We start from the raw sequence: 17,249 nt of genomic DNA, 5'->3' as shown, positions 1-17,249 counted from the left end.
AATTTCTAACAGAGAAACCGCTGTTACAACATACCACAGGCAGCGAATAAAAACTCCCATGATAATGTAACCAATAAATAAATCGAAAAGGTTTTGATATGGGTTAAGAAAAAAAACTACATGCATATATAATACTTAATACCTGTCAGATATACGTTCGATCTGAAATTCAATTCCAGTGAACGATATCGAAATTTCGCTTTTTTTTATAACCAACTGCTGAATGTTGAAGAGATTTAAACAGACTTTGAACGATTTATGTCTGTGGGCTCACTGAAGCGGGACTGGATCGGATCGCGAGGAGCCGGGTATTAAAGGAAAAGAGGGACATAGATGTACCTCACTGTATTTCGGGCTCTTACGATGACGGGTAACGCGTTAGTTTCCCGGGAGCCCTTGCTATTGGGGTTGTTATGCTTGCTTATTGCAGCGCCCAGCCTCTGTCAGGATAAAGGTAAGAACATATGTATTGACCATAACTTTTTAACATCTCTTTCTGTCGGGGGTTGATGGAATGACTGAAAAAAATAGTGATGGAAAGATGGGATTAGCTGTAGAAAGGGTATATATATATGTATGTGATTGATATTTTTAATATTAGGGCTATTTTCGAAAGTTTCGAATTGCTTTCTAAGTTTTTCTGTAATGTTACACACTTGAATATTGTCTGCAAATTCAAAAGAATATTAGGTCCCTATTTGCCATGATAATCGGGATGTCAAAACTTTGTCATGTAGGCTTATGCATGTGTGATGAATGTCCGCCCGCCGATCTGTATCTCTGTCTCCTATCTGTGTCCTCAAAGATTAGGTCATACTAACGCATGTTCTTATCGTGTCCTTTTACATCAGTCTAGAGACCAATTCCTTAAAAATACAACATCCTTTTAAGCACCTTTTAAAAATCTTTATTTTTTTTTTATCTGCCATCGAACAAATGTCGTCATCAAAATTCAAAAAGAAAAATTACAAAACATATGCTGTTGACCTACCCAGTCCAGCGAGAGAAAATATGAATGTATTAGAAGGTGGGAAAATCTTCTTTCAATCTAAAATGAAGGAATGCGGAACGGGCTTTAGCTCTTTGGGTCGCTATACAATATATACCTTATTCCAACTCATTAGGGAATAGATCCGATATCTTCTTATTGTTAGTCAGTTCTACTGATGCTCAATATACATATTGTGACATATCTTATTAAAAAAGAAGACGAAAGGAAATACATATTTTTCTGTTGAGAAAAAAGGTGTTTTCTATTGTTTTCTTTGGATTGTTCAAAGCAATGGTTTTAATTGGTGCCAGAGTAGCCTGCTTGCGAATTTGTATTTGTGATTTACATTGCAAAGGATAGACTTAAAGTTTGAAATCCAATAGCAAGTTCTTATTGACAAGTAACAGTTGATGATAAGTATTGTTAATTAAGGGGTAGATTCTTATCCAAGAATCGTGTATATAATCAAAATTGTGAAACCCTTTCTGTGTTCAAAATTGCCGACGTTATCCCTGTAATCGTTCTTGTATCCTCGAGGTTTTCTGAAATTGATCATGTGCTCAGATTACTTGGGGTGAGACATCATGTTGTGATCGAAAAAACTTGCACTAAAGCCAGACATATATATAGCTTTGGTTTATTTGATAATTAAAGACATCTTATTTCAAGCGGCGTAAACTGCGGGTCTTTCTCTCCTTTAGTAGAGATTCTTTCCTATTGTCCTTTTATAGATTTTGATTTTTTTAAAAGCCTTGTAAAGTACACTATTTGAATTTTTTTTTTGTTGTATTTAGAGGTTGGCATAATTCTTTTAAAAGTTCATGTAAATACAATGTATATGCATATACAGTACCCGTTAACTGCAGCTTGACGAGTAGCACAACATATACTAGGGTTCTAAATCAGTTTTACAAACAGGTGACCAAGAAAAGTCGGCTGAAATGCGTGTCTTTTTCCGTTCGTAACGATTCCTTCCCTATTTAAATCTCCTTTTTTCCGTAACTGACATAATTCCTGGGAATTTAAGATCCTTGCGTATACATATGCAGTACCCTTTCACTGCAGTCGCCAGCTACCGCTGCTAGCAATCTAAATCAGTTTTACAAACAGTTGACCACAAAGCATTCAAAATATATACAAAACACTTGTCTGAAACCGTAGAACTCTTACAGGAACGGCAGATCACGGCGTGTCCAATGGAATAGTTCTACAGCTCTATAACTGCTGTGGTTTTAAGTCAAGTAATATTGTCTTTCACCTGATAACAAATTTTAGTTGTCAAATGCGTCCATGCATTGAGTTGAAAATTGTTGATAAGTAAAAGAAAAAAACAAAGTAAAACAGTTGAAATGAGTATTTTTTTTTCCCTCAGTAATATGTGTTCATATCCAATCCAATGAAATTGGACACGATGGACAAGAATACATAACCATTTGAGTCTTTATTTAAGAATTGATCATCCAGTGAAAGAACCGAACTTTCGACCCACCTGACCCAATTTTTTTAGGCAATGTATGTAATAAGGCATTTGAATATAAATTATGTATTCACACCTTTATGGTGCGATTGAAAACCTTATAAAGAATGTTCTTTAAAGTTTATACATTATATTAATGGAATAATTTTTTAACCGAAATACATGTAATTTTATTCAATATTTACAACCTTGTAGTGTTGCGCCGTGTGATTTGTTCCAAATGTGTTTTATCCAGTAATCAAAGTTATACAGTTCATACGACATTTCTCAAAAACTTTTTTATACAATTTATTTATATTTCGTACGACATATTCCAAAAAACTTTTTTTTCCCAATTTATTGATATTCATGGTGGTTATGGGGTAAAAACTCGGTTGAGAGCGTTTACACTATAAACAGTCCAATGCCTGTCTACGCTGGTTTAAAATGGGTACAATCAGCTGGTTTGTGTCTGCGTCAGGTCACTGTATTTGAACTGTCAATTTCAATTGAAATAGAAATTTCATTTTTGATATTACCTCAAAGTGCGTCCCGAGAATTTCATGAAGTTGGTGAGATTTCACATATTCAGATTTAACGTAATTAACATAAATTAACTTTGTACAAATTTTATAATTTCCCTCACGTTCATAGTTCTCTTCACGTTAAAACAAAGTGCGACACATCGTCGAAAAGCATGGCTTGAGTCGATGATTGTGACAAAATAAAGATTATTTGAACTGAGGTTATGATAAGAAGAAAACTTGATTTGGTTGGAAATATGATCATGAATCGTTTATATTAATTGTACAAACTGTGACAGTCATAGCTGCAATAATGTAGCCCTCTCCGATTTTTTATGACCCCCCCCCCCCCCTTCAAAAAAGAAGAGGGATACATTATTACAGCTATGACAGTCAGCATCTGTAAAAAGGAATTTACATGATGATATGGCTCGCGATGAATATTTCTGTGCTGTGATAAAAATAAAACAGTGTCACTTTTGCTGTAGTTGTTGGATCAATAAAAAGCTTTATCCCTGTAATTTATTTTTAAATAATTGAAATTACCATAGTTCTTTGTTGTCGAACTGGTACTACATTATAGTCTTAAATATGTATCATATGAAAACATCTTTTTCCCGAAAGCATGGAAAGTTGATAAATTTGTCCATGAGAGTTTGGCATTAATTTTTTTTTTCATATTGTAAACTCTAATATACACCCATGAAAACTAGAAGTACTAATGAATATATTTGCGACGCATAACTGGTTTTCTTAGTTCAATAAGCACGTCATATTATATAAATAGAATTATCTCTACTTTTACAAGTAAATTTGTAAAAAATATCAGACCACCTTTCTAACCAAAAAAAAAAAAAAACTTGAAACAGAATAAAAGGCCTGTTAAAATCAAAGTACTGAAGTACTGAAAGCCGGGCTCTTTTGGTGTGTCTTTATGCATATTGTGTAGTAAAGACTGAAAATCTCTCTCTCTCTCTCTCTCTCTCTCTCTCTCTCTCTCTCTCTCTCTTGCTTTTAATGTCGGCAAAGCATCAGAGAGCGACCAAATTTTGTAAGCGGCTATAAACAAAAAATATGTCTGTCTAGTAGAAGTTAAAAAGTTCAACAGTTGCTGCCTTGAATTTTGCAACAAGCATTATATATTCAATCCCCATTTCTTCAGCGCGCAGCAAAGTAGTTCATGGAAATTCATGCGCATTGTATGTGTCCAAAATGCATAGTAATGTTTTAAAAACACGTTATTAATAAGAAATCTAAAAAAGATAGACAATTCATTCGAAATTAAAAAAAAAAAGAAACAAAATGCCAACACTTTTGACAAAACGTGGCTCTTTGTGTAACTATTTGGTATAGCGGAAGCTTTACCTTGACGCTGTTTGGTTTTTTGTTTACTTGTGCTATTTATAGTAACATTGGCGATTTGCCTGCCTATAGCCAGGACTCTGCTTTCAGCAGAGCCCGGCTAAAAAATAATAAAACGTGTAAAAGTGCATGTCAACAGGGTAGACGATCGGTGATTTTGATGGGTGCAACTCGGTTGTCTGTAACTTGTACCACCGAACGGCTTGGAGTAAAACATACGTAATTGATCACTCGACAAATAAGTTGATAAGGAAGGCAAATACTTGAGCATTGAGGAACGATTCTGTGGAAAAGTGACCACGCCAAAGACCAATAACTTCTTCTACAGAATCGGGGATTTAATTTTCTTTGGTTTCGAATGAATTCTGTCAATATAACCGGTTTACATGTTCTTGTGAAAAAAAGGTTGTTTTATCAAAGAGTACTTAAGCATAAATTCATCTCAGAAGAGACTCGAACAGCTGTTTACCTGCCTGTGTCTTGATATTTTTTTTTTCATGATGGGGTTATTTCCAATAAAGTGTTTGAGAGAGAGAGAGAGAGAGAGAGAGAGAGAGATTAAAGGGCGCCGCTTTCATTTCGTATATAATGCATGTTCTTGTAAAGTTTTGATATTGAATTACTACAATACTTGACATAAATGACTGACATATTTGGAGTCAGTTTAACATTGATCCCACGCTCTTGACGCAGACAGTGAACGTCGAGTTCCCCCTAATTGAATGGTAAATTATGTAATGCTTTACTGTAGTAAGTGGAGGGGGGTTGGTTGCTGTTTTTTCTTTCTCTGTTTGGGTGTTGTTGTTTTTTTATTATGCAAGTTCTCTGCACACAATAAGTGCATGCATTGTTGGTCTTTTAGCTAAATATAGGAATATTTATTGTTCTACACGCGAAACATAATGTACAAAATGCCATGTTTGAGTTGACGACACGACCAATTGGTATTTTCAAATTTAAGAGACATGACACATGTAACTTGAACTTTTCTCACATTCTTTTTTAAAAATATTTAAAAGGAGAGAAAATATTTTGTCCCAAAAAAAATTGAATGTTTTTTTTCCCCTATTACTAGTACCTCTCTACAGGGCTCTTCAGTGCAGTGTAAACATGGCTACCACCACCCAGCTTTCTTATTCCATCTGAATAAGAAAATATACAAAATACTAATAATATCGTCTTCTTCAGCGTGCTATATTTCTATTAAATTAAATCTTGAAAATTGACAAAAACATTCCTCATTTGTCAGCAGTTGCATGGACAGATTTAAATTAAAGTAGTGAAACTATTTATGAGAGTTGATTTTTATTAAAGCTGCTTGGTCCGATTTTATACCAAATTTTATGCACGCTTTTAAACGATGGCTACACTTAGTATATGTATAATAATAGACATTGCAGTAGTTTTCCCAGTCAATTAAGCCAAATTTCAATGACGAAAAATTCGTACAAAATTTGCTAACAAAACAAACGACATTAAAAGGTACCGCGTTATTTCGCCTCATGTTAAATTTCACCCCTGACGACGAGACGGGTTTAGTTGTATTACGAATTTGACATCGCTTTAAATAAAGGTCGAAATGGTCAGACAAATGATCAGACAAATTACAAATAAACATGTGTACGTTTTGTTCGCCAATATATCTAAAGTCTGCTTTCTTTACAGTCGATGCATAACATGCGGGTTGAATAACTCCAATCATTCGGGGGACGAAATCATGCGGTTTCCTTTTCTAAACATTCCCGTGATGCATTTTGGTTTGTTTTTTCGTTTGCCCAAAGAGAAATTATTCTTATTTACTTTGAATATTTCTAACTTTGAAAGGAGATGGATTCTGCTGGTGTAAATAGGAGAAAGTCCATAACTTTCTAAGATAAATAATTTGTATGAACAAAATTTTGATACTGTAATTACGAAAAAATCGGACCAAGCAGCTTTAAGATTTTTAATAATTTTTGACAAATACTCTATATATAAAATAGCATTCTTGATTCAGTGACGACGGTTTAGTTTTAAAAGTTTCCGAATGCTAATGGGCCTTATATAGAAAATACCCAAATTTAAAAGGTAAAATAGATGGATTTTCCTTGACTAAATAATAGTTTATAACTAAACAAATTCTAGGCTAACATTCAGCCTCCTTAATTCATTCCCAGCAATCTTTTTTCTTTTTTCATATAAAAATGCGGATAACTATAATACTTTCAATGAGTAACAGTCGGCATTGTCTCATTTCTTTATATAAAACTATTTTATGTTGCGGATTCTGTAATCTGATGTGTGCATTGTCCTACACAAGAGCTTATTACAATAAAAAAAGAAGTTACGTTAATTTGGGGTTTGCAAATCGTTTATCAACTACATTTAACTATATATATATATATATATATATATATTCATTTCGTGCGAGGGCATTAAAAAGAAAGAAGAAAATGATAGGCATCGTCAATCTTCGCTATGCAAGTGATATTCTTTTGAAATTAGCAGGTTCTTTAAATTTTATAAATACAGATTACAAAATTACGACTAATACAATAATTTTACGGATGGGGTCACTCTATAGAATCTTTTATTTTGCTGTAAACATTCTTTAAAAACTGGAATACTTGTAAAGTTCTCATTTATTTATAAGATCATAGTAAAATGCTTTTAACAGAAAATGTACGTTTCAATCCAATCCTTAACGAGGTTCATTGATTTGCCGTAAAAATTCACGATTTTAAAGGAAATGATAGCTGCAGGTCTGTAGCTCTCGGTCTAAAAAAAATTCGGATGGACGACCTCCGATTTTTTTCAGACCGGAAGCTACAGACCCCTGCGGCCAAGGAAATGATTGAGTATGATATTTCATGAAATCAGAGCCCATTACATAGTCATGCATGCACCAAACTGATCATACATATTTAATTACTAGATCGGCATTTTATTGTCTGTTTCATATGACAATAGAATAGTGATGTGTAATGAACTCTAGACAATGGTGGCTAATTAAAGCTTAACAATCTGATCACGTGACGAACATGCATGTAATCTCATTCAGACATGCGTGTTAGATGCGTTGCAGTTTGAAATTGAAAAAAAATGTAATATCTGCTCGCGATCATTGTGATAATAATTTTGACATAATCTTCGTCATTTTAGTGAATTCATTATATTCGGTTGAAAGTGCAATTTTTTTTAAAATTATTCAATTTTTATTATTGGTTATAGTGTGCATTTTAACTATTCAATTTTCGTGAGACAGATTTTTAAGATTACTTTTTTTTAAAAAGGAGAACATTATAACAAGAAGAAACTTTTGAAATGGGTGGGTTTTTAAAAACTCAACTGTATATTATCCTTCCCAATTGACGTCATATTTGCCCTAAATTTGTTTTTGTAACTGGTTTTAAAAGAGAACATTGTATACTCCCACGTCTTTTGACAAGATACCAATGAAAAGTGAGATATTTAAAAAGAAGCATTCATTCAGAAAATGGCGAGCATTTCTTTCTACTATTATAATTTTGCGCACTTAACACACTCATACTCTCTCTCTCTCTCTCTCTCTCTCTCTCTCTCTCTCTCTCTCTCTCTCTCTCTCTCTCAATGTAGCTACATGTATGCCCAGAAAACATATTTAATAGTATAGATAATTTGCTTTGATTGTCTCCTCTTTAAAATTTTATAATTAGGGCGAAAGCGTTCGTCTTTTGACTCTGTTTAAACGTAATCTATTTTACAATAAGTTAATGCATTAAATGCAAAATATTTGCATTTGGAATATGCATATCATGTTATATACTTAATATTTAATTTTCCATTCTTTATCATTCATGATTTATCGTTTTCTATGAGTGCATTATAACTTATTTCTCCAGTTACACGATTTGAACACCTCTTAAAAAAATACGAAATAAAAACCACATTAAGTTCATTTATATGGAGTTTTTTTTTTTAATTGCAATAAAGTAATAAAGCTAGGTGTTAACGTTTTAAAAATATAAAGTAAGCATTTTTTGGTTCAATGGAGCAATAACAACTCTTCTGATTCGACATAGAAAAGAACCCTATAAATGGCATTGAGTGACGGTTATTTAGAGTGCGTTGATATCGAGTGTACGAAGTGGTTAGTTAATCTACTATCGATTAGATTTCATCAGTCATTAAAAATAAACACGCTAAGTTGTTATAACATGCATGGGTACTCATCATTGAACGTTTACTGTGTTTGTTTATAACATATCTATAGCATTAAACATCTTTTGAATATAATTAAAGGTTAAGAACATTATGCACTAGCATTTTTACAATTTTTTTTTATAAAGAAGTCACTTATTATTTATCTATATATATAATTATTTATCCATGAATATTTTTTTTATATTTTGATTTCATTTCATCTTGCATCATTGCTTTTGTAATTTTGTCTCAATTGAATGCTTCCGCGATATACCATACAATTGTTTACCAAATTCAGACATCATTTAGCGTATATTAACAGTTCTTTTTCTGTAAATTCAAAAATAACTATTCTGCTCACTTGTCAAAACCATGTATCCATCAAATGAAGAGACTGTCTGAGCCATACATGACTTACACCCCGACCCTCAATGATAATTGATGTGAACACGTGAAGTGTTTATTTACTGACCCCTCGACGGAAACCCTCGGAACGAGCAGTATCTGTGAACGGAGACCCCTTTGTCTGTTCCGGTTTAAGCAATCCGGTTACTCTGAAAGATGGCATGCTCTAGATATATATATAGTTTTTGTTGGAGTCTGCAAATATATGTGTATGTTTCATTAAGTAAACAATATTTTTAACATCTCACTACCACCTGCTTTCCTATTCTACTTTTGTTCTCCATTCCATTAAAAACAAATTTAAATCCATGAAGACGATATTAAAGGAAATAAAATAAATAAATAAATAAATAAATAAATAAATAAATAAATTCATTAATAATTCAGCCATCAACAAGTAAATAAATGGAACATTGATAACATAATATTTGTCCGTGTGTATGGTTTCAATAACTGTTTGATGTTGACCGTCAATATGTCGGCCTGTATGTCGTCTGTTGCTATGCTGTTACAGACTGACATCCATTGATACCACAGTGCAGACTTAAGCATCTTCCATTCAACTCGTTAATACCAACACAAACGCCCTCTTTAGTTACAAACTTCGACAAGGGCTTCCATTTTGGTGTGGAACCGGTTTTTAAATACCTTTGATTTTGGTTCTAATTTTTTTTATGAAATGGGGTCAAAAATAAGAGAAACGCCAACGAAACCCAACTCCCTTCTAAGACACCCAGCGATTTAAAGGACCGTATTCATCGATTCTCCTCGGCAGTGTGCTGCATGGACTTTTTTTCATCTCATGTATATCGAAACTTTTATGTTACACAATAACGATTTTGCAGAAGATAATCGGCAGATTGAAGAGTAGAGTGTATAAATCTACTAAATTGAGTACGAATGAATAGATGATGAGTGTAACCACAATTTTTATTGGTGTTGTTACAATTTAAAGGGCGGTGTGGAATCTTGCTGTTGAATTACCGGGTATACTGTATAATTTGTCTGGTTATCAAAAAACACTTTCAGAATAACTGTAAAGTCTGTAGCCAAACAAGTAAAGAATTGATAAATAAAGATACAATGTATCATGATATGCCTCCAAATGCAACCTAAATATCGATATACGAAAAGTGGAGCTTCTTCCCACTGATAACAAAATGAATTAAAATAATCATTAATTATCAAAGAGACCAATAACGTAGATAAAACAAATAAGTTTTTTATTTGTTCTTTTTGTTTTCAGAATGTAACCAATCGTCTTTTTGTTTTCAGAATGTAACCAATCGCTGGGTCTGGAATCAGGAGATGTAAAGAAAGAGCAGCTGAAGTCCTCGCCCATCCGGGCGGGCCTAGATGTAGAGTACGGGCGGTACAATTGCTGTGTGGGTCAGTATTAAGAGAGAGAGAGAGAGAGAGAGAGAGAGAGAGAGAGAGAGAGAGAGAGAGAGAGAGAGAGAGAGATCAGGCCAGACATCGAATCAAGTCACATGCAAATTTTGAATTTACATCAAGCAGTAAATTCAAAATGTTCAATATATCAGTTCCCCTGCAACCCCAAACCACCCACATTAATTCCTAAACAGAGATTATTTTATATATTCTAGTGCACGGCATGTCTTATTATAAGTGGTTCTGCATTGATGCCATGCATTCCTGAGCCATTCTAGTTGAACACTGACATTTCACTCGCTTTGTGTCAGTTTTAATCTAGGGTGGCAACCCTAGATACTTTTTCTCATAGATTAATAGGCCATTAAATATGAATTAACAGGGAAGTAGGCGATACATAGAACTAAATAGACCTATGCGTATCGCCATTTGTATCACGGTGTCACATTTAACACTACTATGACAAAATTATTTTTCAAAAACTCGTAATAAGACATATACGCGTGGGCCCAATACCAAGGCGTCGTTTTTATAAATACATACATTGTCTACATATGCGTAGATTCAGAAGATGGGAGGAATCAACAGAAGTTTGATGGTATCTAATGATGATGTAGGGATTTTGTTTTTCGAAAGTTCATGATAAAAACCTGCAAGGTTATATCTATAATCTAATACTTTTTTTTGAGCTAGTGTTGATAATAAGAGGGAATCTTGAAATTTTCAGTTGGCCTACATTTTGCACCCTCACTTTCTATAACCAGTTGCGTTTTTTGTTCGTAAATTCTAAAGAATAAATGGGAATCACAGAGCATACGAGCAAAACATACGGTATCATAACGCATATTGTTTAATAAACAATGTTGTTTATTCATTATTTCAGTATTTTTGTAACTGAAAATACCCATATTATATTTCATTAAATGCACATTCCATAAAATGTACTAGATATTCGCAATACTCTTCATTTCAAATAAAGATAAGATTAGATGTGTTTAAAAAAACGCTCGCCTGCGACTACAATATATAGAAACTTTGTAGATTCAAGCATCTCTCTCTCTCTCTCTCTCTCTCTCTCTCTCTCTCTCTCTCTCTCTCTCTCTCTCTCTCTCTCTCTCTCTCTCTCTGTGAAATATATGTTTTCTAAATGAATATTTCTTTCAAAAGACAAACCTTTCGCCGCCTGGTGTCCGTCCAACTTGACGGTGGAGAACTGGTACGAGGTGTCGTTTGATGGCCCCCATAACGTCACCGGACTCCGGGTGCAGGTGCCCGTAAATAATGTCTCCACCCACGATCCCTACCTCACGGAATTCTCTGTCTTCCTGGAGCACGCATCGGACAAGCTGGGTAGTTTGCGACTGTTCCAGCACCCTGGGAATGACTCAGTAAGTTATGGACGAGAGTTTGTGTTAATAATTTTGATAAATTTGATGAATCTCCTTACCCCCCCCCCCCCCCCGGAAAAAAAATAGCCCCCCCCCCCCCGAAATGAAGATTCATTTGCGTGATGGTGATCAGAAAATAAAATAAACCCACAATAAATAGTAACTGTTCATTTGGTATCATTGTAGATTTTCCAAACAAGTCTCGTTGACAACGAGACAGAGTTCCAATGGCCTGGGCAGCTGGTAAGAAGAATCAGAATAGTGGTCAGAAATTACACGACCGAGCCTTGCTTCAGACTGGAGGTCCTCGGGTGTCCAATAGATGCTATAACGGGTATGTGATCGCGAATCTCAAAGCTAGAATAGAGGAACGGTACCAAATATCATAACAATAATTTTGTTATGCGTTTTGTTAAAAAGGTGTTCAAAAGAATGATTAGTTATAATGGTTGTTGAAAAAATGTCTTGTTTCTAAATTAAATTACATCCACTATGAATAATCCCTTTTGGAATACACAGAAAACAAATAATTGATTTTAAGCATGGAACTACACTATTACAATCGAGCCCCCGTGTTGCAAAACGCTATATACGTGTACATAAACTCAGTACATGTATGTTGCAGAAGCTGTTGGTGTGAACTTCACATTCCGGTTTTCTCCGGTTTTCGTATTTTAGTCACATGTAAGCGGTTAGCGGCGCGGAGTTTGGAATCAGCAGATCTTTGCAAGATTGCAGTTTTTTGCTTTAAAAGAAATAGTGGTTTGTTTGCCATTCGTTAAAGCATAGCGTTTTGTTGAAATACAACTATTAGAAAAGTCAATAACTCGATTTCCGACAATTTATCACAAAGCCATGCCTTAGCGGATGAATTAACATATTTACTGTAACGTGCCATTACAGTTACAGTATTACTTTCTTGGTTATATTTTTTTTCCCTGAAAGTCAAATTGAAATAACTGTTCTTACCGAAATCAGAGACATAAATATTATTTATTTATGTCTCTGCCGAAATGTTTTTCTAGTAACTTACGTTATCCGATATATTCTGATAATTTTATGATTTTTTTATTTTTTTTTAATGAAATTATTTAGAAGACCATAGACGTGGTTCCACCTGAATTAAATTAGCTTTAAAAATTAAATTCATTTTTGTCCTACACAACCAGATACCTTAAATTACATGTATAATTAACATTATTTTTTACATTACATGTAACTTTATGAGTGAAGAACTCAAGAAATGTTCTGTGTTACTAATTATCTTTAACTATTTCGAAACTAATGCTGTTAATACATGCAGAGACATAAATAACAGAGATTGGCAACTCCGCCATTAGCGTGTTTTGTTGTTGAAAAATGGTATGGGACCTACCTTACTTTGAGAACTACATTTTAGTAAACTGAGATAATGATCTTAAACCAAAAGTATATTGTTTTAATGAAAAATGTGCATAGATTTTAGACATTTTTGAAACAAAAAATTGAAAAATAAGATTAATATATAGAAAATATATTGGCAAGCTATTAAACATTGGCGAAATCTTAAACGACAGGTAGCCAACTGCCTCCTAAAACTCTTTTAATATTGTTTATATGACATAAACTCATGAAAATATGATATTTTGAATGTTTTGGTAATGGGTTTTAGCTGTTTATATTTCGATATAATTTTTTATTAGAAAGATATACTGATATAAACTGGAAACACTTTACAATAATTTACAATAGGGACCGCAAGATTTCGATCGGTTGCCAATCTCTGTTATTTATGTCTCTGGTACACGTAGTAATATTTTAGTGATAAATATTTGATTAATTTATTATTTAGAAAATGTTGTCCCAGTTAAGATTCAGCCTCCCAAGCTGCGGTTCATGTACGTGGATATGTCTTCCATGTCTATGGAGTGTATGGTACAGGACAAGAAGGTGTACGGCGTTCGTTACTGGGTGACCTGGACTGTTAACGGTCAGCAAAGGGACAGATCTTTAATGAGGACCGGCCTATACAGCTCTGTGCTAAAGCTTTCATCCCAAGATTTCAATTCATTAAGTTCAAAGGTACTTACATATATATCAAATGTTCTTTTTGTCAGGATTTTTTTTGTAAGTTGAATAGGACATTAGGTATTCTTGGATTTAGTGTACTCATAAAATTTATCTCCCCCCATCTCTATCTTTTCTGTCTGTTTTATGAAGATGGATCAACCTTGTTTGAATCAACATTCAAAAAATGTAATGCATTCTAAAGTTTTTATGAAGAAATACTGTCTTTCAACAGATTGAGTGTTCTGTTGAGGCTTGCTATGCCGCAGACTGCAACAACATCACAAGTAGTAGAGTCACCAGCCCAGCTTTCAGACCAGAAGTCATGGTAAGTCAGGTTATAAGTTACTAATCAAGCAAAATTTTAAGGTCAACAATAAACAGATATGTATAAAGTTTAAGCAATGATAACTTGAGGCTTTGAGATTATAATTACAACTACATGTACACTGATGAACACAATCGGTTAATTATTGTAAATCTTCATACCAGTACTTAGCACGTTTTAATTTTTCAGATGTAAATAAACAGAAGAAAATACAAGTATATAGGTATCATTTGAATTAAGAATAATAAATTGAGTATGACGTTGTTTAATTGGTTTTTATGATTGACAGGTAACCAGCAGAAAGTCTTTGGCGGTCAAGGAAGGTGGTCCCTCCCAGGAGATCAAGATACAGGCCACTGTTCCCCCCGTACTGTTCTGTCTGGCCGCTGGCAAGGAGGGTGACTGTACGGTAGCTGTCAAGGCCAGCACTGAGTCATTGGAGAGAAGCCCGCCGACTTGTTCACAAGGTAATACCAGTAGTGCACCGTAAACATTTTTAAAAATGTTCCAGTGATGAATCTTTGGCATCATTAAAACAGATTTGCAAGAAACAGTACTTGCATCGATTCTAGAGAGATGTAACTAATGAGAAAAATTGCCATGATTTTATAAATTTAATTATTACCTCTTCCCAAAAAAGTTCAGTGTCATCCTGTTCTGTTGTGTTTTCACAATGTATCAATTACTTTGTATTGACAGGAGTCATGCCCTTTTTCTATCAAAATTTACATAGAATAGAATATCCTAAAGCTATGTTTTTGCCCTCCTGCTTTTGGTCGAGGATTTCACCAAACAAATATTTTTTACTTCCAAGGATTGGAGCCATCCCAGGTTGTGTTCCCAGAGAAGGAAGGCTCAACAGATTCCTGTAATGTCAAACTGACCGAAGCAAACTGGAGAAGTGAAATCAGTATCCCGATCCAGGCAGCACAGGATGGCGTCATTGACGGAAATCAGCGGGTGCAAGTGTCACTGACAAACAGGATCGATACCGTCACTGACATCAACACTGTCAAAACTGTCGAGGTTTGTGTGTACATCTGTACTCTCATTGCTGAATTTTTAGTGACTAGCTGACATTACTGACAAAGACTGGCATGGGATGAGTTGCCATCAATTGTTTAATATTATGTTCAAATATGAATTGTTGTCCAGGTGTTGGTTGAAGACACCGACAATGGAGACCGCTGTTCGATGCTTAGTCTGGGTCAAATCAACACTTTTGATGACACGGTGTACAACACGCACCAGGCGGGGGAATATGTCCTGTATAGACACACTCGGTACCCCATACAGGTAAAATGGATTTAGTAACTTAAGTAAAAATAAAATCTTCTTACTTTGTGAGTTAGTAAATATATTAAGTGGTTTCATAGTATGTTTTTGAATATTAAAGAAAATGTATACTATAATCCAAAACACATGTGTAATAACCTTGAAGAATGACAGTGCTTGATAATTGATATTGATATACCTTACCTGGACTTTTTTTATTGGCATACATCAATTTTTCTATATTATATTATTTTTTATGATCAGGCTAATGTCTTTGTCAATGACTGTGGCCCTAACCTTCTCTGTACGTGCGCTGTATCCGTCAGAGTTGGCGACGACGTAATTCGTGTTGGGAATTGTGACGGAAGTCTGACAAACAGACGCCCTCTGCTGAAGCAGCTGTTCTATACTAGCCCGGTCAACAAGGATTTCAAAGTGGTCAGCAGGAACTCGGGTGACTCCATCACGGTAAGGAGTTAGTTGGTCAAAACTGTATCCAGTAAGTGGGCTGCAGGGTGAAATCTGCAGTAAAACCTACTTACAAGGCAGTTATTGAGGAAATGTTCCATATGAAAAATTGTGAAGATTAGCAATTCAACTCTCGGGAAATGAGCAGATAACAATATATTGTGTTTTACTGCCCCTTGTAAGTTTGACTATTTAGAACCAATGTTTTATTTCCATTTGATATAGGTTGTCATACCAACTGGAGCATTCCTCAATGTCAAATTAGCCAACAAAAATTCACTCAACATTTGGTTGTATCCATCTCCTCAAGATTTAAGTATGACAGAAGGTAAGATGTAAAGTAAAAAGGATAATGTGGTTAAGTTTTAGCATCTTCAAATAATCTGACATTAAGCAATCCTTTGATTGTTCCACATTGTAAAATGCATGTACAGTAGAACCTGCTTCTTCAGAAGAATTATTTTTTCGGATTAACTGAATGACAGAGTATTGAAGTATTTTTGTGGCTCTGCTGTAGAGCGTTATGCAAGTCATTGTTATCTTTAGTTTACAAATATAAAGAAATTACCATCAAGGATAAGATTTAAACAGAAAGTATTTACATGTATTATGAAACATCAATGAAATTGCTTGTATTAACAGGCCTGTGTGGCGTCTATGATGGGTCCATGCAGGATGACCTAGTTCTAAGAAACAGCACAATGTACTCAATCTCAGGCTCTAAGTACCTCCAGGACTTCACTTCAGACTGGAGGTTTGTTGCTTTATTTATTTTGAATTAAAGCTTTTTGGAATGATTTGAATTTATCAAGGCTATAATTTTCATGAAAAAAACTATATATATACATTGTACATTTCTAAACTAGTTGTACATACCGGTATCTTGTAAACGTTTCACCTTAATTTAAAAACCTAAAATTCATATCAAAAGAGCACTGTAACACACAAGAAATGTAAGTCTATCATCTTTAAAGTTATACCGTCATCACCCAAATCAATTTTTCCTTTTTATATTTATACACTCTGTATGCCTGATTGTGTATTTCAGTGTGATGAGTGAAGACAGTCTATACACCGGCATTTGCCCGAGTCTCAACATCTCTCGAGACCTGCCGGAGACTGAAGTTTGTGATTGTTCCGGTAGTGATGTGTTCAGCTGTTCTGTGTGGAATCTAAACAGAGACTGCATGGCGTATGGGGACTATAGCCCAGGTAACAGCAGGCAATGCTATGGAAGTTATGCAGTCAGATCCGACAAATCCAGGAATTTTGTGTAAAAACTGCCCATTTGTAACACCCTATACACATGTAATAACACTAGTCTTTGGTATAATTATTTTATAATCAAAGGGTATAGTCACTCTTGTGTTGACTAACTATGAAAAATACTGTACTGATACATGATCATCATGTCTGCCAAAATTTTTTTTTCAATAAACAGGTGGTTAAGAGT

The 17,249-nt window shown here is 34.4% G+C and overlaps 2 protein-coding genes across 3 annotated transcripts in view; both read left to right on the top strand.

Moving 5' to 3' along the window:
• Positions 1-292: 292 nt before the first annotated feature.
• LOC128182172 (uncharacterized) lies at positions 293-15,130 on the top strand. The gene is made up of 8 exons (XM_052850778.1): positions 293-454; positions 10,175-10,288; positions 11,459-11,679; positions 11,866-12,013; positions 13,511-13,740; positions 13,961-14,053; positions 14,343-14,520; positions 14,868-15,130. Exons 1-8 carry the CDS (start codon positions 334-336, stop codon positions 15,128-15,130), a joined length of 1,368 nt encoding a protein of 455 aa, XP_052706738.1. The 5' UTR covers positions 293-333.
• LOC128180249 (uncharacterized) overlaps positions 14,948-17,249 on the top strand; it is a 68,825-nt gene continuing 66,523 nt past the window's right edge. For both annotated transcript variants that reach the window (XM_052848189.1, XM_052848188.1), the window contains exons 1-6: positions 14,948-15,079; positions 15,209-15,349; positions 15,593-15,796; positions 16,022-16,124; positions 16,439-16,550; positions 16,845-17,008. In XM_052848189.1, coding sequence (XP_052704149.1) covers positions 15,248-15,349; positions 15,593-15,796; positions 16,022-16,124; positions 16,439-16,550; positions 16,845-17,008 — 685 coding nt within the window. In that variant the 5' untranslated portion in view covers positions 14,948-15,079; positions 15,209-15,247. The remainder of the gene's footprint in view (positions 15,080-15,208; positions 15,350-15,592; positions 15,797-16,021; positions 16,125-16,438; positions 16,551-16,844; positions 17,009-17,249) is intronic.

The sequence above is a fragment of the Crassostrea angulata genome, chromosome 4 (genome assembly GCF_025612915.1).
Source record: "Crassostrea angulata isolate pt1a10 chromosome 4, ASM2561291v2, whole genome shotgun sequence".
Classification (NCBI taxonomy): Eukaryota; Metazoa; Mollusca; class Bivalvia; order Ostreida; family Ostreidae; genus Magallana; species Magallana angulata.
Note: the sequence above shows the minus strand (reverse complement) of the source record. Positions and strands in the feature narration are given on the sequence as shown.

Excerpts from the sequence above, each read along its gene's own strand:
- LOC128182172 (XM_052850778.1), top strand. The coding sequence starts at position 334 with ATGTACCTCACTGTATTTCGGGCTCTTACGATGACGGGTAACGCGTTA. Across the intron at positions 455-10,174 it reads CAGCCTCTGTCAGGATAAAG|AATGTAACCAATCGCTGGGT; the intron begins GTAAGAACATAT and ends TTTTGTTTTCAG. Across the intron at positions 14,521-14,867 it reads CCCGCCGACTTGTTCACAAG|GATTGGAGCCATCCCAGGTT; the intron begins GTAATACCAGTA and ends TTTACTTCCAAG.